General features: G+C 44.1%; 1 protein-coding gene across 7 annotated transcripts in view; it reads left to right on the forward strand.

Annotated features, from left to right (window-relative positions):
• Nucleotides 1–13,280: 13,280 nt before the first annotated feature.
• Nucleotides 13,281–25,822, forward strand: part of wdr4 (WD repeat domain 4) — a 153,451-nt gene continuing 140,909 nt past the window's right edge. For 6 of the 7 annotated variants that reach the window (XR_007483306.2, XM_049728447.2, XM_049728449.2 and 3 more), the window contains exon 1: nucleotides 13,281–13,446. Coding sequence is in view for 6 of the 7 variants with exons in the window: in XM_049728447.2 (XP_049584404.1) it covers nucleotides 13,364–13,446 (83 nt within the window). In the remaining variant the exon portion in view is untranslated. The remainder of the gene's footprint in view (nucleotides 13,447–25,822) is intronic. The other variant, XM_049728455.2, reaches the window with a different exon arrangement.

Below are 25,822 nucleotides of genomic sequence, written 5' to 3' on the forward strand. Positions count from 1 at the left end.
AGACAAAGTAATATCCTGGAGTTATATCCCCAAGGGCAGATTTTTACCTGCCCACTTTCTTTGTCTGATTTGGGAGGGAAAGTTCCCGCCAGCTTTGTGGTTTTATTTCACTTAAATATGATTCAACATATGATAGAAAATCCACTTTTTTTGGTTTTATATTCATTTTATTGTGCACTTTGATTCTCCAAGATTGTAGAAAAGTGTAATCTATCCCTCCAGGTGTTGCAGAGATACTTTTATGATCTAATGGGGGCTATTTTTACTCGATTCAATTTTCTCCATTTTCTATTCCGTATTTTTATCTATTACGTCACCGTTTTTGGGGCGGGACTACCAAACAAGGTAATGGATGTGGTCAAACGGTTTTGCAAATCCGTCATCTTTATTATTTGGAGAGACTTTTGTAGTCCAAACAACACAAGGATGCCGAATTGCAGAGATCAAAATGTTCTGTTGTTGGATGCATCAATCCACACGACTCATTACACCGTCCCTCAGCATCAGAACCTCAAAGAAGTGCCTGGTCAAATTTCATTTATCAAGCAGTGTTCCCACATCTATGGGCAAAGTCCTGCTTGTTCAAGGAAGAGTGTTTCAGAAATCTTTTGTCAGCATAGAGAAGGATTCGCCGAAAGACTTTGTTCCTTCAATCTATGGAAACGATGGACACAATAAAGCGGTAAGTTTGAGATGACACAAAAATAATAAACTGTCACGTCTCGTCTCCAGTCGTTCTATTATGTGTCAATGTTGTCCTGGTTTCTTGTCGCGTCTCAGTGCACTCACCCCTCCCCTCCTGTGTCTACTCACAATCAATGTAAGTCACCTGCCTCTCGTTACCTGTCGTGTATTTAAGTCCTGTCTGCGTGTCACTCCCCTGTCGGATTGTTTTCTCTGTTCTGTTAGTCTCTCTGTCTGTCTTTGTCTCTCTCTGAAAGTTCTGTGTCTGTTAGTTTCTGTTCCTCTGCGAGTTGGTCTGTTCGTCTGTCGGTTCCCCGTCACTCTACCTCCATAAACTATGTTAGTTTGCCGATTCCTGTTCGTTTGTTCCCCTCATCCTCTCCTCCCACACCCTTTCCCTCAATAAACCCTGGTCCAAGCAGCATTTGGTCGCCCTGCTCTATTCCTGCCCGTGACATTAACTGTATTTCACGTTCATATTATTCCATGTCTATGATGTCAGAATGACCAGATGTTTGTTTTTAAACAACGAGCTTGCGCTCCAACTTTATTTTTTACACCGCTATCAACCCGGAAGTCTCTCCTTCTAAACAGACAGGAATTAACAGTAGACACCGACCAGGAGAAACAAAGTCTGGGAACAGCCTAATTCAGTGCTTCTCAATAATTTTCTGTGATGCTCCCCCCCAAGGAGAAGAAAACATTTCGCGCCCCCTCCCCCCCATGTTATTAACATTAAAGAAAACGAAATATAAATAAAAAAGAAAGATCAACTTACAATAAAGAATAACTATTAATAACATTGTTTTTCAGTCTGTAACAGAAGACATTCAATGTGCATCACTTTGCCTGAAATTAAAAATAAATTATAATTATTTAAACTATAAACATTCTTGACCAATTGCCATTTTATTCTGGAAAAAATACAATAAAATAATAATAAACATACATAATATTAAATTAAATAACAGCAATAAATAATATTCAATTCAAAGTAATCACCAACATTAACTCAGGAGCGCAATATATAAAACGTTTTAACCTACAAAACAAAAACGAATGAAACTATTTGTGCTCAAAATGAGGCAGCATGACAGAGACCATATCCACGGCTGCAGGTAGTATCAGCTCTTCTGCAATGGTGTGTTTTTTTCTTGCACTGAGCAATTTGGTACGCTGCTTTATATGATGCTTACAGTGCTTGCTGATTGACTGAAGTAGCATTCACAAAGTGGGATGATTGTTAGCAATATTCAGCCCGTTTTCGTTGAAAAACCTCAAGCATCTTATCAGCGTGATTGGGGTGCAATTACTTTATAAGTGCCACCTTAATTTATTTGGCTTCATACTGTCCGCTGCCAACATTGTAAGGCACAGTAAACACATTGGTCTTTCCTCGTCTCCTATCGTGGTCACACTGAAGCCGAGCGCTACGTACACTTCGTCATATTTCCTTGTCTTAGCTTTCGTGTGACTCTCAATTCTCTTATCTCTGTCTGTCTCGGCGTTCTTTTTAACCCTGTTCAATAGTTTTCCATGGTGTCCCACTGCACTTTTTATCGCCTGCTCTGTGCTGTGTGTGCGTACGTTCCATGCGCTTTACACTGAAGAGTGACTACTCCTTGCGCACACTCGTCCAGTGATACTGCCACTCCCATCTACAGCAGTGGATGTCTAATTGCCCTTTAATCTAGTACAGCCAAAAGAAAAGCATGTTCCCTGGTGTCACAAATTATCATAAAAATAGTAATGAACATTTGTTTGAGTCATTATCTTTTTTGTTTTTGGTAATTTTTTGGGGTATTTGAGAAGCACTGGCCTAATTGAAGTCTCGCGAGGGCCCTTTTTTCCAATGTTTGTGTCAAAAGGGATTGGGGGAATGGAATGTCTTGATGTGTGTTGTTAAACCTGGAAGCCTTAAACCTTTATAGTTGCTACAACTGATAGTATTATCCAATGTTCAAAATAGTTTCAGACCTCCTCCGTTATCACATCTAAAGATGCTTTATCGGGTCGTAACTTCTAGGTCATGGTGACTTTCTAAAACAGGGGTGGCCAATCAGTCAGAGACTAAGAGACACATTTTTTACCGTTTTTTACATCATACACATGAGCACACATGAACATCACCCCATCCCTTCCTTTTACACACACACACACACACACACACACACACACACACACACACACACACGCACACACACACACACACGCACACACACACACACACACGCACACACGCACACACGCACGCGCACACACACACTATGACATAAATTGACTCCTAAAGTACTAAGACCACAGACCAAAGACCACATTTTCAACAGTAAACATTGTGTGCATTGTCTCACACAGACACACTCTCAGTTCAACAAAGTCCACAAACAAAAACATAATAATTTACAATAGCGTTTTTTCACTTACTATGTGTGGCGGGGCAGACTATTCGTTTTAGTTTGTCGTTTTCATGAGATAAGATTTCAATAACGTCACTGAGGCATTTTTTAACGAACTCCCCTTTATTGAATGGCTTTTTAGCCCGTGCAATGTTCCAAGCCAGTTGAAACAATGCAAGCGTGACAGTCTCTGAGAGCTTCGGAATTTTTTTTGAAAAACTGTACCTGTTTCTCTGCATAACTTTTCAAATTGTCCAACTTGCGCTTGCGAAATTCAGTCCCTTTTGGAAAGTCCTTATCATTATTAGCATTAAGTGAGCTGAAGTGGCGCTGAAGATTTGAAGCTTTTAAATGCGCTATTGACGTCTGATATATCAGGCAGAATGGCTTGCCATTGCGTTCAACAAAAAAATATAAACTTTCTCACTCTGTTAAAAACGTCCTGTGTTCATCTTCATATATTCGTTTAGCTCTGCATTTTTTCCTTGCCATTTTGAGAGGGAAATTGACACTCCTCGAATGGGTTTGTCCCTCCTCCTTTGCGGGATTTCACCTCACGTGCATGCATGGTTGACCAAAATACTTGTATATTGAAGTCATTCACGTTCACCGAAGAGGGCCACAGAGATGACTTTGGCATTGTGGTGAAAAAGTTCAATGACTACTTTTTCCCACGGAGGAACGTCACCAATGAGAGGGCGTGTTTCCACCAGTACGTGCAGCGGGCAGGCGAAAGTGCAGATTATTTTATCAGAACACTGCGACTTTGGAGTGAGTCAGGAAGAAAATATCCGCGACCTGATCGTCATCGGGATAATTGATGAAGAGCTCTCGTGCAGGTTGCAAATGATACCGGACCTGACGCTCGCACCGACAATACAGACAGTCAGGCAGTCTGAGGAGGTCGTAGCACAAGTAAGCCTGCAAGGCGACTCTACGGGGCAAGTGCACGAAGTGCAACACAGACAAGACAAAAGCAGCTGGAAACAAAAAGGCAAAGATGTGTCGCAACAAATCTGTCATTGAAATTACAGACACTGAAAAGGAAGTCCAGATGTCTTTCTACTTGGGCTTGGTGAGGATTCATTCCAGAAACTCACCCCAGTCAGAGCCCTGCTGCCAGCCAAAATTCCCCTTGATAGTCCTGGAGAAGGGCTATGGTGCCTGGGTTGCATCAATGCAACCATCCACTACAAGGGAAAGAACTCCCCTCGGATCCGTATGTGGTGCAGGGTAATTTACTGAGAAGACCTCTATTTATAAAAATGAACCTTGTGCAGCGAGTGGACGGTGTGACACAAGCAATCCATGGCTTTCAGCAAGCTTTTGGTGAGCATGGCACACTAAAAACTGATCCTGTAAAAACCTAGCTGAAGAACGATGCGACACCATACGTCGTGCACACCGTCCGCCGCGTGCCCTTCCTGCTTTTAGACAAAGTAAAAGAGGAACTTCACAGGATGGAGAAGGCTGGCGTTATAGAACGGGTGATGCAACTGACTGAATGGTGTGCGCCCATGGTACCTGTTCTAAAGAAACACACAGGCAAAGCAAGGATATGCGTTGACCTGAAGAGGTTAAACGAGTCTGTAAAAAGAGGGCGATACGTCCTGCCCATTACAGATGAAATAACAGCCAAGTTGAGTGGAGCAGCTGTGTTCTGTTTCTTGGATGCTGCAAGTGGATTTTGGCAGATTCCACTGCACCCGGACAGCTGCAAATTGACAACTTTTATCACACCCTTCGGCAGATACTGCTTTAAAAGATTACCTTTTGGTATTTCCAGCGCACCTGAAATCTTTCAACGCGAAATGTTAGCGACTCTGCAGGGGCTGGACTATGTGGAGGTTTTCATGGATGACATGCTTGTTAATGGAACTACAATGAAGGAACACAATGACAAACTGGAGAAGGTCCTTAACTGTGTCGAGGCAGCAGGCCTGAAACTCAACAAAGACAAATGCTCGTTCAGATAGACCAAGCTACGCTTTCTGGGACACCTCATTGACAAGACAGGAGTTAGGCCCGACCTGGAAAAAGTGGAAGCCATTTGCCAGCTAGCACCACCTGAAAATGTGCAGGAGTTAAAGAGAGTCCTTGGCATGGTAAACTCTCATGGAAGATATGTCCCTAACCTATCCACAAAGAGTCAGCCACTTTACGAGCTCCTTAAGAGTAGGAACACTCGAACGTGGGGCCACTCACAGCAGTCAGCTTTCCAGAGCATCAAGAAGATGTTAACAACTGCACCAATTCTCGCATTCTATGATGTCACCAAGCCCACTGCTGTATCAGCCGATGCGAGCATCTACGGCAGGCATGTAAAACTCAGTTTGGCTCTCGGGCCGGATCCAGACTTTCTGTTCTCAGGTGGGCCGGATCAGTAAAAGAATGTCAACTCCAAATATTTTGCTTTGTTTTTCAGTACTATGCTTTATCATTCAGCCTACATTTGTAGCCTACCCTACATATTATAATCACGGATGACAAGGAATCTTTTCTAAGCACAACACATTTTTTTTCACAAACAATGAAAAAAAATGATTTCATGGTTCACTGGTTTATTTTAACAATGAAGTGAATGCAGTTTTACACCTGAACCAACTCACCACACTTAACAAACTCAAGTGGGAGCTATGAAAGAAATATTCTCGCCTTAATTGTCGTACTGCTTTGAAATAAATTAAAAAAGAAATACAAAATAAAAGTTATAGCAGTGCATGCTTATACTACATCCGATCAAACTACTAGGCTGGGCCTACTGAAGCTGAGAATATACTGCACAATATTAACTGTCTTTAATATGAAACCAGATTAATCTTATTTTTGATGATCTGTATTAATGAGTGCAAACAAATTTCGTGTCATCACACTTTTTTTCTCTTTCACTGCACTCCTGCTGTCTACTTGCTGCTGCTGGCTCCTGAAACTTGGGATCTTTTTGCCTTCACAAGTGTATCAATATTGGGTGTTAAATCCTGAGTAGCAGCACATTTAACAATATCATTCAAGTGTTTATTTGTTAACCTTGAGTGCTGCTTTGTTTTATTATTGTTCATTACGTTGAAAACCTGTTCACAAAGATAAGTAGTCCCAAACATGGATAGAACGTTTACAGCCATGGCTGTTAATTCGGGGTAACCTGGCACGAGATATTGATAAAACGTATCCAATCCCACGGACCCAAATTTATCCTTCATAGCGGAATCGCACTACAAGTCAATAAGCTCGAGTTGAATGTCAGCTGGCATATCAGAAGGCTTCACTGTAAATGGCAAGCGAAAAAAGCCAAATTTGTTCTCAAGTTCACTGAATACCTGAAACCTCTCAAACTCTCGCAGAAAATCTGTTATGTTGTCTTTATATTTTTTCAAATCATTATCGGGACGGTCCGGTGCCTCCGGACGAACAGCTGTGAGACAAGAGAAATGCACAGAGTAACTTCTGTGAATAAATAATGCTCAGTCCATTTTTCCTTGAAAACTCTGCACTCCGTGTCCACTTTTCTTTTTTTTTTTTTTTTTGACAGTGCCATTTTGGGAAGGGTGTGTTGACCGATAACTTGTGGTGAATTGTGAAGCAAGATTGACGGTTTGGTTTTTGTACTAACTCGTGTCAATGCCGCTGGACGTGAGCTCTTTTACACATTTACTGCCCTCCCATGGCCGGAGGGAGCACTTGGTTTGTATTTATTTGAAAAAATCATAACGTTTGATAGAAATGAGCTAGAGACTCGCTTCTTTTTTTGACATACTCAGAAATTTATGCCGGGCCGGATTAAATGATCCAATGGGCCGGATCCGGCCCGCGGGCCGTATGTTTGACATGCCTGATCTACGGTCTGGAGGGTGTGCTCCTCCAGTTCCATGGAAAAGAATGGAAGCCTGTTGCCGGCGTATGGGCATGTGAAAAATTTGATAAGTACGTACCTCTGTGGCTTGGACCAGTTTAGACTTGAGACAGACCACAAGCCATTGGTACTACTTGTCAACAGCCGAAGCTTAGACAATGTTACTGTGAGGTGACAAGAGCAAAATATGTACCGGGCAAGACCCTCATCGAGGCAAACACCCTGTCTCGCAACCCTCAAACACATGTAATGAAAGAAGCGGACACACATGAAGATGTGGTCTGCTACATAGCCGCAATGCTGCATGGAGTCCCGGCATAGCCCGCAAAGATGGAGAGCATCAGAATGGCAACAGCAACTGAGGTCGCCAAATTCATCAGGTCAGACTGGACGGAGTACGGCAGCAAACTTCCATTTGAAACTACGCAAAAGTAAAAAATTAGTTATCAGAAGCTAATGGACTGTTAATAAGCGGAACAAGGATTATAGTTCCAAAGACAATGAGAGCAGAGATCTTATAGAAGATACATGAAGGATCTTCCCACCATTGACCCTTTCCAGTTTGCGTACCGTGCCAAGCGGTCCTCTGAGGATGCCATCTGCTCTGCCCTCCACTCGGCCCTCACCCACCTGGAGAGAAAGGACTCATATGTGAGGTTGCTGTTTGTGGACTTCAGCTCTGCCTTCAACACCATTGTGCCGCAGCGACTCATCTGCAAACTCGACGAGCTGGGCCTCAGTACCTCCCTCTGCAACTGGATACTGGACTTCCTCTGTCAGAGGCCTCAGGTGGTGCGTGTTGGCGACAAAATCTCCGCCAGCATCACGCTGAGCACGGGAGCCCCCCAGGGCTGCGTGCTCAGTCCATTGCTCTTCACCCTGCTGACGCATGACTGCACTGCGACCTACAGCGACAACCGCATAGTGAAGTTTGCTGACGACACGACTCTGGTGGGTCTCATCACGAAGGGCGACGAGACTCGATACAGGTCGGAAGTTGACCTTCTGACCACGTGGTGCAGGGACAACAACCTCCTGCTGAACGTCAATAAGACCAAGGAAATGATTGTTGACTTCCGGAAGGGTCACACAACACACCTGCCGCTGATCATCGACGGTGCTGTGGTGGAGAGGGTGAGCTGCACCAAGTTCCTGGGGGTGCACATCAGTGAGGACCTCTCCTGGTCCGAAAACACCTCATCACTGGCAAAGAAAGCTCAGCGCCGCTTGTACTTCCTGCGGAAGCTCAGGCGTGCATGTGCTCCTCAGGCAGTCCTGTCTACATTTTACCGTGGCACCATTGAGAGCGTCCTCACCAGTTGCATCGCTGTCTGGGGTGGTAACTGCACTGAACAGAACTTGAAGGCCCTGCAGCGCATAGTGAATACGGCTGGTAAGATTATTGGTGCTTCGCTACCCTCCCTGAAGGACATTTACACCTCCCATGTCGCCCGCAAGGCAACCTCGATTGCCAGAGATGTGAGTCACCCGGCTCACTCTTTGTTTGACCTTCTGCCCTCTGGGAAGAGGTACAGGAGCCTGCGCTCCCGCACCACCAGACTCGCCAACAGCTTCTTTCTCCAGGCTGTTAGGGCCCTGAACTCGCTACCCCCTTCTGCGTAGCGTGCGGCACTGTTGCGCTATTTTCGGGAATGTCTGCTGTACGCGCACTTGCTCCTTTTTTTCTGCTCCTCCTATTTATTTATTTATTTATTTATTTCTTGTTGTGTTATTTATTCATTATTTATTCAGCACGCTTTTGTTATACTTGTTTACTTGTTTGTCTGTTGTGAGCCATGTCTTGTCACCGTGGGATAGGGGGGAACGAAATTTCGGTTTCTTTGTGTGTCTTTGGCATGTGGAGGAATTGACAATAAAGCTGACTTTGACTTTTTTTTTTTTTTTGACACCTGGGGCTAACAATGTGCAAAGAGATAGGGCCAAAGAGATAGGGCCAAAGCATCAGTATGGTGCCCTGGACTCTCGGTGGGACTCAAGACCATTGTTTCCTCATGCCAGATGTGTCTGGAGATGAAACGAAACCAAAACAAGGAGCCACTTATTTCTACAGTGCTGCCAAATCGCCCATGCATGGAAAAAGATTGGTCTTGATCCCTGTGAAGATAACAAAAAAAGCTACCTCGTGGTCTCCGACTATTATTCTTTAAGGAGTTTCTGCAGATACTGCACCTGCCAACGACATCTACCGCGCAGGTCATACACAGACTGAAAGCTACCTTTGCTCAATTTGGCATCCCGGATGAGGTGGTCAGTGACAATGGACCTAAATTTTCCAGTATGGAATTTCGACAGCTGGCTGTGCAGCTCGACTTCCTCCACATGATCTTGAGTTGGAACTGAACATCACGTCCAGTCCTCACCACCTTCAGGGTAATTGCCATGCGGAGAGGGCTATCCAGACGGCAAAGAGGATTCTTAAGCAGGACGACCCGTTATTGGCACGTCCTATCGGTCGACTTCGTGCATCTCCACAGGGGTCAGCCCAGCGGAACTGCTAATGGGTAGTAAAATAAGAACGACACTACCGACATTGGAGAAAAATCTGCAACCTAAATCGCCCAACAGGTTGGCTGTCAAACAGAAGGACGTTATGGAGACGGCCAAACAAACCTTTTACTACAATCAACGACATGGCACCAGACAGCTACCTGCCCTTCTTTCTGGAGCCGCAGTTCACACCAAATTGGATCACAAGAAGGCTTGGAAGTCCCCAGGAGTCATCGTGAAGGCTGTGAGGCTGCCTCTCGAGATCTTACCTCTTCAATGTGGACGGTGGGATGGTGCTACGCCGGAACAGACTCCACTTCCAAGCAAGACCGACTCCCCTTCTGACGACCGCTGTCCAACCGCACCCTTTCAAAAGTACGGGGAATGATGTCCAGTCCACAGGGTCACCACTTCAGAGGTGATCCCCTCTAAACCGAGCGATGTCACTGACCCAACACCCAGTCATGACAGGCTCTCAGAAGGTCGGGACACATCTGTCAGGGGGCTTAACCTTTAGGCGTGGGGGTCATGGTTTCTTTTTTGGACCCTGAAATGTAGTGCGAAAACGGGTGATGTAATGTGAATGTTCAAGTGTTATAATCTGATATCCAAATGCGGATTTTGGGTAGAATAATATTTTCTGGTTCTTTGCATGATTCATAATTGCAGGAGGGCTATCTAAGAGAGACCTAAAGAATGTGTGTCTGTTACTGTTCAGAGAAAGGCAGATTGAAATCTTGGGACAGCTGCTGCTTGAGTTAATGTGTGAAAAGAAAAAGAAAAAATATTAACCTGAAAAAAGGGAGATGCCACATATGTAAATATGTATTGAGTGGGTCAGGGACCTGTCATGGTAACAAACAATAGACATAGTTTACGAACTCGGATCATGGTGTGAAAGACAATCGGCTTAAAATATGTGTTATTACTGGTTAAGCACATTTTCGTCATGTGCTATGACAATCGACAGTCACATTGTTGATATTAGGTTTTTCTCTGATCTTTAAGGTTTAAGGCTTTACCACACAGGAACAATCACAACACTTTGATTACAAATCAACAGTGAGAAGCAGATGCTCAACACCTGACCTTTTTTATCTCCAGATAATAATGTGACCAGATTTGGGTTTCTGAAAAAGAGGACATCTTTTTTTGGAGGGGGCGTGGTCATTTTTTTGTGTGTGTGTGTGTGTGTGGGGGGGGGGGTCCTTTTTTTTTTTTGGAATGAGGGGTCATTTGTGTCATGTTAGTACACAAGTTACGTGGTGTCTGTATAGCAATTGCATTTATTGGCCCGAATAACACAAAACAACATATATACAATAACAAAAACATATTTACACTAACAAAAGCATGTGTACACTGACATTTTTGAGTTTTACAGTGGTGCACTAAGTAAAAAAAAAAGACAAAAGAAAGACGGCCATCGGTGCATTTGAAAAAAAAAAAAAGGGCTCCTCTTCAGTCTTCCTCTTGCGGCGTGCGTTGGCACCTTTATTTGCCACAGACACGTAAGTGCCTGCCTTGCATGTCATGCACTCAGCTTCATAAGGATCACAACCCTGGCGAAAGCACGGGATTTTTTTTTTATTCTACTCCTCCGTGAACGTGCATCTTCGTTTCGGCATTGCTTGTAAACACTCGGTGTAGACTGGCCAGCCCACCATACTTCGTAGCAAAGTGACAAGATTTGAGGAGAAAGATGTGACTTATTTGCGAACGATACAGAGAAACCTGGAATTTAGTTTAATAGAACGGAGTGGCAATTCTATTGACAATGTACTGTACATGTATTATGTTTGAGGCAGTCCAACAAAATCCGATTGTTGACATTCCCCCCAGACGTTTTTTCCAGAGAAAAAAGGACGTTATTATATTGTTGGATTTTGTCCACAATTTAGGGAGCGCGTTATCTGCGCCTCACGGCAAAAGCCTTTGCCAATCACCTGTTATCCAATTTACTCACTGCGTGCTCGTTTGATTTCTTCAGATTTAGGAAAATGCAAAGACACTGAAGCAGAAATTAGACTTAGACAGATTGGTTGAGTTCAATCACAATTATTGTTCAAAAAGCTCTGTTTTCAGGAAAGTACAATACAGCGCTGGGCCCTTCAAGAGCGGAAAGTCTCCATTCAGAAAAGGCAAAGTCCAAGGTTGTTAGATCAGTTTTATATTCAGTAGCACATTGTGGGCTGGGATTGATGGGCGATGAGTCTTCGGGGTGGGGCAAGTTCGAAGGAGAGTCTGCTTCCATGGGAGTGGTGCTGGTTATGGGCGATTCGGTGTGTTGGTGGGGGGCTGTTGGTGTGTGTGTGTGTGTGTGTGTGTGTGTGGAGGGGGCTGTTGTCTTCCATCCCGTCTCTCGGCCTTGGCGATCATCTTTGGCCGAGTTCTCGGGTGGCTCCTTCTGGCACCCACTGGTTTTATCTCCACGTGACCTTCCTGTGAACATTCTTCTCCAATCTTGGACATACACTGTGTACCGCATTCAACCGTATCTTTTCTTTGTTAGACAAACTATTTCCCTCTGTGCAGAGCGTTCAGTAGAAATCAAAAATTGGCGTCTAGCATTAGTCAAAACATAAGATACAATCAAGTACTGAACGGTCAAGACGACTCTGGCCATGTCCATGATTCAGAGAAAAAACATCAGGCATGCATTCCACAGTTCCTTAAGGGTCATTAAGCTATTTAGGCAATATATCAAAAGTCATTTGTTATTTCAAAGTCCTCAGAAATATATATATCAGATCATAAAGTTATAAAAACCTTTCTCATCACCACTTATCAAAAATGTCTAGTTATGTCTTCTTTATTGATTTGGTGTGTAGGTATAATTATATGCTTCAAATGTTTCTTTTATTTATTTAATATGTGAATATACTTGTCTGCTTATGTACTTTATTCAATGAGGTTTGAGCATATCTGTTTTTGTAGCGAGGCAGGACTTTTTGTATTTCGACCTCATTCCTTCAATATATATATATATATATATATATATATATATATATATATATATATATATATATATATATATATATATATATATATATATATATATATATATATATATAAATGTTATATATTATCTTATAATATATATTATCTTATATATATTATAAGATAATATATATTATAAGATAATATATAACATTTCTGCCTTTCGTGTTGGTGGCAAGCATGGATGGGAGTTGATTTATTTATTTTCTACGTATTTTCTTACTTGTTTTCTCCATTAATAATTTTTGTTTAATGTTCCTTCAATGGGTTTTAAACTTTGGTCTCTCAAAGTACTTAGAAAAATCATTTTGTCATTATATTTATTTTGGCTATTATTTAAACATTGTAAATATAATCCATGTGTGTTTGCGTTCCCTATTTGATGTACTTTTACAATTAAATTTATTCCCAACTACACAGTAATATACTGTAGAAGTTGTTTTATCGGCTTAAAAGCGAGCCGAAAACTTCTCAAATTAAGACTCTGTGAGCCGTGTTTATTAACTGACAAAACAACATGGCGCTACGCTCGACAGAAAAAGCCGGCAACGGTCATCGTCACCGCACCTCTTAAAGGGACCGCATCTATAAAGTGAATCAGAACCTTAAAGATGAACAGCATAACATATAACAGAACACACATATGATTAAGTGAATTATGTCATCAGTAGAGAAAGCACTACAATACCCACATTTCTGACGTTGAACCGTCAAAGACGCCGTTTGAAAATCTGTTGGGTTGCGCAATCTACAGTTATTTTAAAGTTGTCACTCCACTGACGACGTGACGTGCACACTCCTAACCAGTAGGTGGAGAAAAGCGCACTTAATTGTTTGCCAACCGCCTAAAAATATCACAAAAGGAAGAAGAAGCTGCCTGTTGGCTGCAATAGCAGCAGAAGCGCGTGGAGACAGAAATACGGACATGGCTAACATTGGTGTTTGTGGAAAGTGGATTTTTCTATCGTGTGGCACAAGACTGATAGCAGCTCACATCAAGAAGGATCGGTGAGTACAGTTTAAAATGCTTGTGGTGAAACTAAGAATGGTCGCTCATTCACTTAATGCGATTGGCTAACAGGTGATTCTTTATTACTTTGCGTCGGGTTCAAATCACACACAGACACGCACACGCGCACGGACACGGACACGCACACACGCACACACGCACACACGCACACACACACACACACACACACACACACACACACACACACACACACACACACACACACACACACACACACACACACACACACACACACACACGGGTCCCAGGCACCAACCTCTCAAAAAGACAGTGGTCCACACTCAATCGTTTCAGGACTGGACATGGCCCCTGCTTGGCCAGCCTTCACAAATGGGGCAGTAGCCCCACCCCACTGTGTGCTTGTGGAGAGGAGCAAACCATGGAAAACTTCATAGAAGTTTGTCCTCTCCACAGACCTAAAGGAGGGTTAGTCACCCTCCATACAGCTGACCAGGAGGCAACTGCTTGGCTTAGGGACTTTGCATTTGCTAAATAAAAAATATATATACAGAACTGTCTCAGAAAATTAGAATATTGTGATAAAGTTCTTTATTTTATCTAATGCAATTAAAAAAAAACAAAAATGTCATACATTCTGGATTCATTACAAGTCAACTGAAATATTGCAAGCCTTTAATTATTTGAATATTGCTGATTATGGCTTACATCTTAAGAAAACTCAAAAATCCTATCTCAAAATATTAGAATATTCCCTCAGACCAAGTAAAAAAAAAGATTTATAACAGCAAAACAAAATCAAACATTTGAAAATGTCCATTAATGCACTCAGTACTTGGTTGGGAATCCTTTTTCACGGATTACTGCATCATTGCGGCGTGGCATGGAGGCAATCAGCCTGTGGCATTGCTGAGGTGTTATGGATGCCTAGGATGCTTCAATAGTGGCCTTTAGCTCCTTTGCATTGTTGGGTCTGGTGTCTTTCAGCTTCTTCTTCACAATACCCCACAAATTTTCTATGGGGTTCAGGTCAAGAGAATTGGCAGGCCAATCGAGGACAGTAATGCCATGATCAGTACACCATTTACTGGTGGTTTTGGCACTCTGGGCAGGTGCCAGATCATGCTGGAAAATGAAAATCATCATCTTCATAGAGCTCTTCAGCAGATGGAAGCATGTAGTACTCTAAAAACTGCATTTACTCTGGACTTGATGAAACACAGTGGACCAACACCAGCAGCTGACATGGCTCCCCAAACCATCGCTGACTGTGGGAACTTCACACTGGATTTCAAGCAACTTGGATTTTGCTCCTCTCCCAGCCTTTCTCCAGACTCTGGCGCCTTGACTTCCAAATGAAATACAAAACTTGCTTTCGTCTGAAAAGAGGACTTTGGACCACTCTGCAACTGTCCAGTGCTTCTTTTTCATAGCCCAAGTCAGACGCTTCTTCCGTTGTCTTGAGTTCAGAAGTGGCTTGACCATGGGAATACGGCTATTGTAGCCCATTTCCCGGACACGTCTGTGAACAGTGGCTTTTGATACCTGGACTCCAGCTTCAGTCCACTGTCCTTGAAGCTCCCTCAAATTCTGGAAGCTACTCTTCTTCACAATGCTGTTAAGGGTGGTGGTCATCTCTCTTGGTTGTGCAGCGTTTCCTGCCACATTTCCCCCTTCCAACAGACATTTTGGATGTGCTTTGAAACTGCACAGCTTGCTCTTTGAGAAATTTCTTATTGTGTCTTACTCTCCTGATGGAGGGTGTCAATGATGGTACCGGTCCGCGGGTCACTTGGTACCGGGCCACCAAGCCGCACAGAAAAAAAAAAAAAAAAAGATTATCGACGGTCAATTAATTCAGGTCAAGACGCTCGTCCCGGTCACGTGACATGTTTCTCCAGTCGAGCCCTATCAAAAATGAGTAAGAATTTATTTGAAAAAATATTACAAAATTGGCGATTCTCTCCCAATTACATCCATCAGTTCAGGTCAAGACGCTCGTATCAGTCACGTGACATGTCACCTCAGTCGAGCCCGCGAAGCAAGCAAATATGAGCAATAAACAGAGATGTTTGGAAAGCTTCTTCGAAAAAGGAAAAAAGCCCAATGAGGAGACGGAAGAAGAAGGGGCTACGACTTCTAAGAAAAGGAAAGCTGCATTTAAAAGAAAATTTCTGGAGTCCTACTTAAAATATGGATTTATCACCACAGGTGACTCTAATGCGCCAAGCCCACTCTGCATAATATGTGGCGACAGGCTAGCTAACATGGCAATGAAGCCTTCAAAACTGCTTCGGCACATGGAGACCAAGCATCCTGTATTAAAAGACAAACCTTAACCACTTCGGGTGTCATTGTCTCCGATTATGTGCCTAGATGGGACCGGCTCGTTTCTGAGAAACAAGCTCAGTGCTCCCAGTAATTCAATGTAATGGTGAGTTTTATTTTTATGTCGTTTATACTTGTTTTTATGCCAGTCGTATAATTTTATTTCATCGTATTTATATATTTATTATAAATGTATTAATATTTTTTATTTAATTTATATAAATGTATTATTTATTTATATAAAGGCCGGTCCGCGAAAATATTTCTGACATGTAACCGGTCGCAAAAAAGGTTGGGGACCACTCACATATGACTTCCATGATGACATTAAATAATCGTAGTTTCATGATTCAACAACTGCACAATGACACTGTGACCTCTGTGACCTTTATGATCATTAATATGAGGATGATTTATGACTTATTCCTCTGATCTTACTCTTGCTGGCAAGTAGGACTTTTCTTTCTCAACGCCTCGGCTGCGCCAAAAAACTCTGTCCATAAAGGTTATGAACAGAATGAGGGAAATTCTAATTTGATCGAAAACAAAATTAAGACCTGACTCGGAGTGCTGAATGTTGTCCACAATTTGGGAAGCGTGTGTCACCACCAGGAATGATCGTGAATTATGTATTTTTTTTGATAAAATCCCTTTTTGTCGTTTGATGGCGGCTATCTGAGGTGTTTCAATCACTCGTGAATGACCTTGTGTGGTGTCGGTGTAGCGTTCAACTAAATCTCTGACGCTATCGTAATTGACGTGTTGACCACATTCGTGGGTCAGTATGATATCCAGTGTGAAGTTCCAACAGTCAGCGATGGTTTGGGGAGCCATGTCAGCTGCTGCTGGTGTTGGTCCACTGTGTTTCATCAAGTCCAGAGTAAATGCAGCTGTGTACCAAGAGATTTTAGAGCACTACATGCTTCCGTCTGCTGAAAAGCTCTATGGAAATAATGATTTCATTTTCCAGCATGATCTGGCACCTGCCCACAGTGCCAAAACCACCAGTACCGTAAGTACCAGGGCGATAATTAGAGAAGGTTTATGGGGGGCGATTAATAGAGAACACTTTTTGTTCCGATCGCCAAGGGGGACTGAAATGGGCGATATGTATATTTTCCTCATGTAGTATGCAATACCTGCATCTCACTGTTGTTCTTAACATTATGATAGCGGCTGTTTTGATCTACCTCTAACAGTGGGGTGCGTGAGTTCAAGTCAAAAGTCAAAGTCAAAGTCTGCTTTATTGTAAATTTCTTCACATGCCAAGACACACAAAGCGATCGAAATTATGTTCCCACTATCCCACGGTGACAAGACAGTTCACAATGTACATACAAGCAAACAACACAAGAAAAATAAAACAAGAAGGCACAATCAATGAATAAATAAGAGTGATGAATAAATAATAAATAAACAAATAATGGGAGGCGTAAATGCCCTTCAGGAAGGGGAGTGAAGCACCAACGATCTTACCAGCCGTGTTCACTATGCGCTGCAGGGCCTTCATGTTGTATGCAGTGCAGCTACCACTCCAGACAGCGATACAACTGGAGAGGACACTCTCAATGGTGCCACGGTAGAATGTAGTCATGACGGCCGGAGGAGCACTAGCTCGCCTGAGTTTCCGCAGGAAGTACAGGCGGCGCTGAGCTTTCTTCGCGAGTGACGCGGTGTTGGCGGACAAGGAGAAGTCCTCACTGATGTGCACCCCCAGGAATTTGGTGCTGCTCACCCTCACCACCACAGCACCGTCGATGGTCAGCGGTTAGCTAATCATCGTTGCTCCAGCCACAATCTCCCCTCCCTTTAGTGTAGCAACGCCTCTGTAACCAGGCCAACCAAAACATTAAAAAGAGGAGTACGCAGAGTAAGGACTCAGAATTGATGGAGATTGTAACTGAGCTTCCTTTCTCTACCTTTCTCCTCGCGAGTAAACCTATCCTGGTTGTCTTCGCTTCTTTGTTCCAGCGTGTGGTTTAATGTCTGATGGTACTTAGACCTGACAAGTGTCATGGCCTTCTCAACATTAATTGTGGCAGAGAGCCCGAAATTAACAGCCCAATCATATTGAACTGTTTCATTAAGAATAGTGATGACTCCCTACACACTGGTAGCTCCAAGCGGTTTCTATCTGGACAGTTGCGTGTGCAGGTAGCCAAGGAACTTTGTGAGGGCAGGATGGAACCACATGTATGGCGAACATCACAGGCAAATAAACTGATGGACTTCGGAGATTCTGAGCCAAGCCATCTGCCAAATTTGGCCACCCTGTGCAAGGCAAAACAAGAGAAAAATGATTTGGCATTAGGTGACAAAAGTCCAATTGTCTCATTGCAGATGTTGAAATACAGTGCACCTCACAGTGACAGCCTCAAAGACATTGGACTTGACAAGTTTTTCTGTCACTATTGGAGTCAAACACAAATGCATGTGTACAAGACCTTAAAGAAATCTCACCCAATATTATGTGTTGATGCAACTGGCTCAATAGTTAAAAAACTGATGAGACCGAATGGCATGTCTGGCCATATCTTCCTGTATCAGGGTGTTATGACAGGGCATACCAGCTCCAGCGTCCCAGTCGTGCAGATGCTGTCAGAGAAGCATGATGTTAATGCTATCACACAGTGGCTGAAGGAATGGATCCATGCAGGTGCACCTGCTCCCAAAGAAGCAGTGAGTGACTTTCCTCTGGCGATTCTTGGAGCTCTAGTAGAGGCTTTTACCCCTCATCCTGATCTGAAGAGCTACATCAATGAGTGCTTTAACATTTTACGTGGGAATCAACCTGGACATCTACCCCCATGTTTTGTCAGGGTAGATATAGCACACTGCATTAAGATGATCTGCCGATGGGACTGCCTTAAAAACAAAAGACCTTGTGTTAAGGATTTCTTTGTCAGGTCAATAGCACAGCTTCTTAAGTCACAATGTTTGCAACATGCAAAAGAACTTCTTCGTGCTATCACTATTGTGGCACTGAGTGAAACAGAGGGTAATGACAGTTCTGGAGCCCCTATCCCATCAGAAAAGTGCAAGAAATACTCGAGAGCGCAAATCGCAGAAGAATTTGTCCCCATTTCAGATGAGGAAGTTGAGGGACAAGAACCAGGTAATGCATTAAATCAGTACATCCAGACTAATGTCCGACAGTGGGTGACAGAAGTATGTGAGGAGAGTAGGTCACTGCCATGGCTGGTGAGGATCGAGACAACATCCACTTCCTTTATTATTATTATTCCCCACATAACAAGACTTGGAAGTTACTTGCCACTCTGGACAGCAATAATTGTCCCTCTCTTTAAAATCACTCGCATCACTGCAAGTTCTGCAGCTGTTGAAGCAGAGTTCAAAAACATTAAAAAAAGGCCTTTTCATGCATGAAAGCCTACCCATTCGTGTGGGCCGGTTTGTTGCTTGTCATCTTTCCTTCATTGAGGGAAACATGCGGATTTGCTCCGGAAAACAAAAAAGTAAAAAGGATGTGTGTGATGCCACGACTGACAAAGAGCCTAAAAATGTCTGCACTACTTCTCAAACTGAAGTAGTAAACAAAAGGGAAAAAAAATCTCATCCTGGAGGGGAGCCAGATGCATCGACTAACAGTCTTCCAATGGATGACAGTGCAGTTGAAAACTGGAGAGGTTTAGCGGTTCCACCGAAAGGTCCTGTAGGCCTTTGGCATGACTTATCTTCAGACTGCTGCTGAAGAGGGACTCAGCCTTCCTGACTCTCTCTGCCTCAGGCCAATTGAAATTCCTTCCCAGTGTGCCTCTGCATTCAAAACACAGGACATCAGTACAGGCAAGGCTTTGTGTTCAGGGAATGTCACTTACAGCTACAATCTGGGAGAGTTTGTGTGGATTGACACTGACCTTGATAGCAGTTGCAAAGAAGTTGCCTTGCTTGAATTTCCCTCCAGTCTGGAGTTAAAAGAGAAGACTTTTACTTTGAGAGGATTCTCTTGGGCAGGGGAGTTGTATAATGACCTGGGAAGTGGAGTGAAAGCAGCATCAGTAAATACTTCTTCCCACATGCTGTGTTCTACACAGTGCAGTGATGCATTGTTTGAATTGTTGAAAAACAGTGTTGATAATGTTCCCTTTGACAAATATTAATTTATGTTTTCAAAGTCAAAGTCAAAGTCAGCTTTATTGTCAATTTCTCCACATGCCAAAGACACACAAAGAAACCCAAATTTCGTTCCCCCCTATCCCACGGTGACAAGACATGGCTCACAACAGACAAACAAGTAAACAAGTATAACAAAAGTGTGCTGAATAAATAATGAATAAATAACACAACAATAAATAAATAAATAAGAGGAGCAGAAAAAAAAAGGAGCAAGTGCGCGTACAGCAGACATTCCCGAAAATAGCGCAACAGTGCCGCACGCTACGCAGAAGGGGGTAGCGAGTTCAGGGCCCTAACAGCCTGGAGAAAGAAGCTGTTGGCGAGTCTGGTGGTGCGGGAGCGCAGGCTCCTGTACCTCTTCCCAGAGGGCAGAAGGTCAAACAAAGAGTGAGCCGGGTGACTCACATCTCTGGCAATCGAGGTTGCCTTGCGGGTGAGATGAGAGGTGTAAATGTCTTTCAGGGAGGGGAGCGAAGCACCAATAATCTTACCAGCCGTATTCACTATGCGCTGCAGGGCCTTCAAGTTCTGTTCAGTGCAGTTACCACCCCACACAGCGATGCAACTGGTGAGGACGCTCTCAATGGTCCCACGGTAGAATGTAGACAGGACTGCCTGGGGAGCACATGCACGCCTGAGCTTCCGCAGGAAGTACAGGCGGCGCTGAGCTTTCTTTGCCAGTGACGAGGTGTTTGCGGACCAGGAGAGGTCCTCACTGATGTGCACCCCCAGGAACTTGGTGCAGCTCACCCTCTCCACCACAGCACCGTCAATGATCAGCGGCAGGTGTGTTGTGTGACCCTTCCGGAAGTCAACAATGATTTCCTTGGTCTTCTTGACGTTCAGCAGGAGGTTGTTGTCCCTGCATCACGTGGTCAGCAGAACTGACAACTGTCAACTTCCGACCTGTACCGAGTCTCGTCGCGATTCGTGATGAGACCCACCAGAGTCGTGTCGTCAGCAAACTTCACTATGCGGTTGTCGCTGTAGGTCGCAGTGCAGTCATGCGTCAGCAGGGTGAAGAGCAATGGACTGAGCACGCAGCCCTGGGGGGCCCACTGCTCAGCGTGATGCTGGCGGAGATTTTGTCGCCAACACGCACCACCTGAGGCCTCTGACAGAGGAAGTCCAGTATCCAGTTGCAGAGGGAGGTACTGAGGCCCAGCTCGTCGAGTTTGCGGATGAGTCGCTGCGGCACAATGGTGTTGAAGGCAGAGCTGAAGTCCACAAACAGCAACCTCACATATGAGTCCTTTCTCTCCAGGTGGGTGAGGGCCGAGTGGAGGGCAGAGCAGATGGCATCCTCAGAGGACCGCTTGGCACGGTACGCAAACTGGAAAGGGTCAATGGTGGGGGGGAGAACGGACTTGATGTGCTCCATGACCAGCCGCTCAAAGCACTTCATGATGATGGGCGTCAGTGCCACAGGGCGGTAGTCATTGAAGCAGGACGGTGCAGGTTTCTTCGGCACAGGAACGATGGTGGCAGCCTTGAAACACGAAACAAGAAAATATAACAAAGAAAGAAAAATAGCAAAAATAAAAAATAAAAAACAATGATAGCAACAATTTCCAGTGAAGATGAGGTTTTCCCTCCATACCCCAGATCAAACTTATTGTGTAAGCGAAAAACCTGCTGGCCAGATGTTATTAGCAGGAAAAGTCTCACACGGTCCCTCTGCCTTAGGCGACCAGAATGCTGTCAATAAAAAAAGAAAAACACAGAAACAGTACATCACTGTATCCATCACTTGCGAAGCATTTTCGATGGTCAAATCACCCAGTTTCTGGAAAACATGCTCAGCAGAACAGCATCTACGCAATCCACGTTTCATTATCATTATCACATCCGTCACGTCTAAGAAGTTGTATACGTATGTACTTGTGCCACGGCAGAAGACACAACCCTTGCCACAGCAGACTTCAAACATGGGATAACACAGGTCGTAAACAAGCACAACACCAGCACAACAAGCACAGGAGACACAAATTTCAACAGCAGTTGCCACCAGTTGCCAGAGAATAGCCATGAAAAGAAATCCCATTGATGTGGGACTTTGTCATTTGACATGGCCTGCTGTAAATTCTTCAGTAAATTCATGGCGTCGTTGATGTGCGTTTTCTCCCGGTATGTACTATGTGCAACAGGAAGTCCCAATGATGTGGCACACACCACCTTGTGCTGCCGTCAACAAGTCCAGAACCATCCTGTTTTGCAAGACCATCAGCCTAATAGCCTGAATCTCTCTATTTTGTCCATCGTTGACTTGCAGTGAGAGATTCACAAAGGATTGAAAACGATAGTTCAGTGTCTCGATGAAGAGTGATTGTTTCCCAACTCTGATCCAAGGAAAAAGCGCATGAACAACTTTGTCTCTGACGGACCATACTTTATGGTCGTCTGGAACATTCGCACCCCAGACAGGGTCATGAGGGTCAAAGGTTACAACCGCCCTGCGCCGACGTCCAGAAGAGTTGTGTGCTTTCGTCAGCTAATGATGTTGTATTCTGTAGGTGTGCTCTGTCACCCACACTGGTGCACACACTCCTGTCCAGTTGGCCGGCAGCATTGGATAACCTTGTGACCACAAAGCCACCAGCCATTCTGTATGAAGTATGTTCCGTTCGATGGTGCAGCCATGTTGGTCAGAGAGCCCTCACCATCTGAAATGGCTCTCTTATACTAACACTGTGATGTCCAAAGCTCCCATCCAGTTTCCTCCTGGAGAACAGTTGTCGTTAATACATTTGTGAGTCCTGTTACCTTGGATGTAACATGTGTAATTCACTCCAGCTGGTCTCTCTGTGTAGGCCACTTGTGGTATTGTTCATCCTCTAACAGTCACATTGAGATTTGCCCAGAAAAGCTGATCATAGGCACCGTCTGCAAGTCCAGGGCGGGAAGGGTCGGCCTCACTGACTGACAGCTCGGTGTTGATATCCAACTCCTCCAATGGATGCCATACATTTCGCGTCAGTGACATTCAATGCTCTGGCCTCCAAGTGAACTTGCGTGGACGAAGGGGTGAGTTTCGAACACACATAACGTCCCTCCTGTGTGTGAGCTCTCACAGTAACCGTTACATACCGGTACCAAGTGTTGGTTTCGTATGGCTTCAAAGTTAGTCAAGTCAAGTTTATTTGTATAGCCCTAAATCACAAACAGTCTCAAAGGGCTTCACATAGCCAAAAATTGACAATTATTCTCAAAGCATCCTCTGATCTTAAGCTCCCAAAAGGGCAAGGAAAAACTCAAAACCCCTGCCAGGGGAAAATGAGAAACCTTGAGAAGGGACCACAGATGGAAGGATCCCCCTTTCAGGATCACCAGGTTGTAATGGATGCAGGGAGGGCACAAGTAATACATAATATGAAAATCAATGATAAAATGGATGTCGGAGGTGCCCTCGATTGTCCTGGCAGTGTCTTCAAGGAGGTTGAGCTGCACTTTCTTCATCTTGAATTGGTCCCCGAGAATCCAGCTAGCCGCTATCAGCTTTTGCGCCACCTAACCCCCTCCCCAGCCAGGGAGGGGGTGGGCAGAGAAAACAAAACAAACTCCGGCCGAATCAGCCACTACAAGTTAGTTAAAGGCCATCTCATAGAAATGTGTCTTTAAACGTGTCTTAAATGTTTCTGCTGAGGTAGTAGTTCTAATATCCATTGGTAGGGCATTCCATAACTCTGGAGCCCGAATAGAGAATGCTCTAGAACCTGCAGACATTTTCTTGGCCCTCGGTGTAACTAAAAGACTAGCGTTTTGCGAACGAAGATTACGAGACGGAACATAAGGAACGACGAGCTATGAAGGCGCTAAGCCATGCAGTGATTTATAGGTTAGTAGAAGAACCTTGAAGTCACATCTTAAATGGACCGGGAGCCAATGTAAGTTGGCTAATATTGGGGTAATGTGATCAAATTTTCTTGACCGTGAGAGCAGCCTCGCAGTGGCATTTTGTACTAACTGTAGACTTTTGATACTGGACTTAGGAAGACCAGAGAATAATACATTACAGTAGTCCAGGCGCGACGTGACGAACGCATGTATAATAGTTTCCGCATCCCCGGTCGAGAGGATCGGACGAATCTTGGCAATATTACGAAGGTGATCCTGGTTATATTCTTAATGTGTTTTTGAAAGGAGAGCGTTTGGTCAAATATTACCCTAGATTAGTTACAATATCACTCTGAGTGATAGTACGGTTATCTAGTTATAGTGGTTTCCTTAAATAAGTGTTGATAATGAGTAGGACCAATTATCAACATCTCAGTTTTATCTGGGTTAAGACGAAGGAAGTTGAGAGACATCCATTGCTTGATCTCCGCAAGGCAAGCCTCGAGATTATAACAGTCCCGCGGATCTGTCATCGATAAGGGCATATATAATTCGGTGTCATCCGCGTATCATTGAAAACTAATATTATATTTGCGTATTATGTCCCCAAGCGGAATCATATAAATATTAAATAAAATCGGTCCGAGTACCGAGCCCTGCGGGACACCACACGTAACAAACATGGTACAAAGTTCTCATCGTGTGACCATCGTTTTCCACGGTCAATATTGCCACTTGGTCTGTTCAGATGAATCCATAGACCGTAGCACGCTCCAACCACAACGCAGCAGAGGATCCATCTGGCATATGGATCCCCGTTGCTACTAGGACAGCAGAGACACCGGGACATCCCCTTGCCTAGCGAAGTGGGGATCGTTGTTCGCTTCACCATCATTGAGATTGATGGGGTTGTCGACCTGTGAGGAGGAAAGATCAGGCGGCAGTAAATTTGTCTTTGACACAGTTTGAGCATCCTGATCATATAATCTGCCAAGGACTGTTCTTCATCTGTACTTTGCAACTCTTGTAGTCCATTGTAGTGCCCATTTAAAGGGCTAGAGACACTGGTATATGTATAAATCGGTTTTAGTTAGCTTATGGGCTTATAAATATAAATTGACGCTCGAAACAACGAAAAGGAAGCTGTTGCTCTGAAAAATATAATTTAAATTTGCCGCACAGACGAGTTTGACTGCACCGAGCCGCCAGCCGTAAGTGACGTCTCATGACGTCTCAAGTTGTACGCGTTTAGCTTCAGTGAATGTAAACAAGAAGAGAAGAGGGGCCAGCGCGGAGACGTCGGGCCAGGTTTGCGGCCAACCCAGCTCGCCTAGCCGTGCCTTCCATTATCCTGGCGTACGTTCGTTCGCGGGACGACAAGATGGGTTGAGTTCGCCTGATAGGATCCACTAACCGGACAGTGCGTGCCTGCTGTGTGCTCGTGTTCACAGTGGCCTGGTTGACTGTCATCTTTCCGGACTCTGCTGTGCATCGGAAGCGGCTAGCGTGCTATCACTCTTATTGTTCTTCATCTTGTTTTAATTTTCCTGTGTTGTTTACTTGTATGTGCGTTGTGAACTCTGTCTTGTCACCCTGGGATAGTGAGAAACGTAATTTCGATCTCTTTGTGTGTCTTGACATGCGGAGGAATTGACAATAAAGGAGACTTTGAGACTTTGACTTTGAAAAGTATGTCGAAGCGTGACGGGAGGGGCACAATTCAGAAAACGTGCTCAGCTCGTCGAAAAAATGCGATTTAAGAAATAAAATTAAAAATGTGCCTAAAACCTAAACCAAACGCTGCAGATGTTCTTTTCTCCATGCGCAGTGGTCAACTCGGCACTCTACTCTTTTTACTATGCCAACCTAACCACAGTGACGGGAGAGGCACAATTCAGAAAACGTGCTCAGCTTGTCGAGAAAATGCAATTTAAGCAATAAAATTAAAAATGCTTATAAAACCTAAACCAAACGTTGCAGGTGGTCATGTCTTCATGTGCCGAGATCAACTCGGCACTCTAAAGCTCCCAAGAGCACTTTTTGCTATGCCAACCTAACCAGAGTGACGGGAGGGGCACAATTCAGAAAATGTGCTCA

Source organism: Syngnathus scovelli, chromosome 8 (assembly GCF_024217435.2).
Source record: "Syngnathus scovelli strain Florida chromosome 8, RoL_Ssco_1.2, whole genome shotgun sequence".
NCBI classification, from domain to species: domain Eukaryota; kingdom Metazoa; phylum Chordata; class Actinopteri; order Syngnathiformes; family Syngnathidae; genus Syngnathus; species Syngnathus scovelli.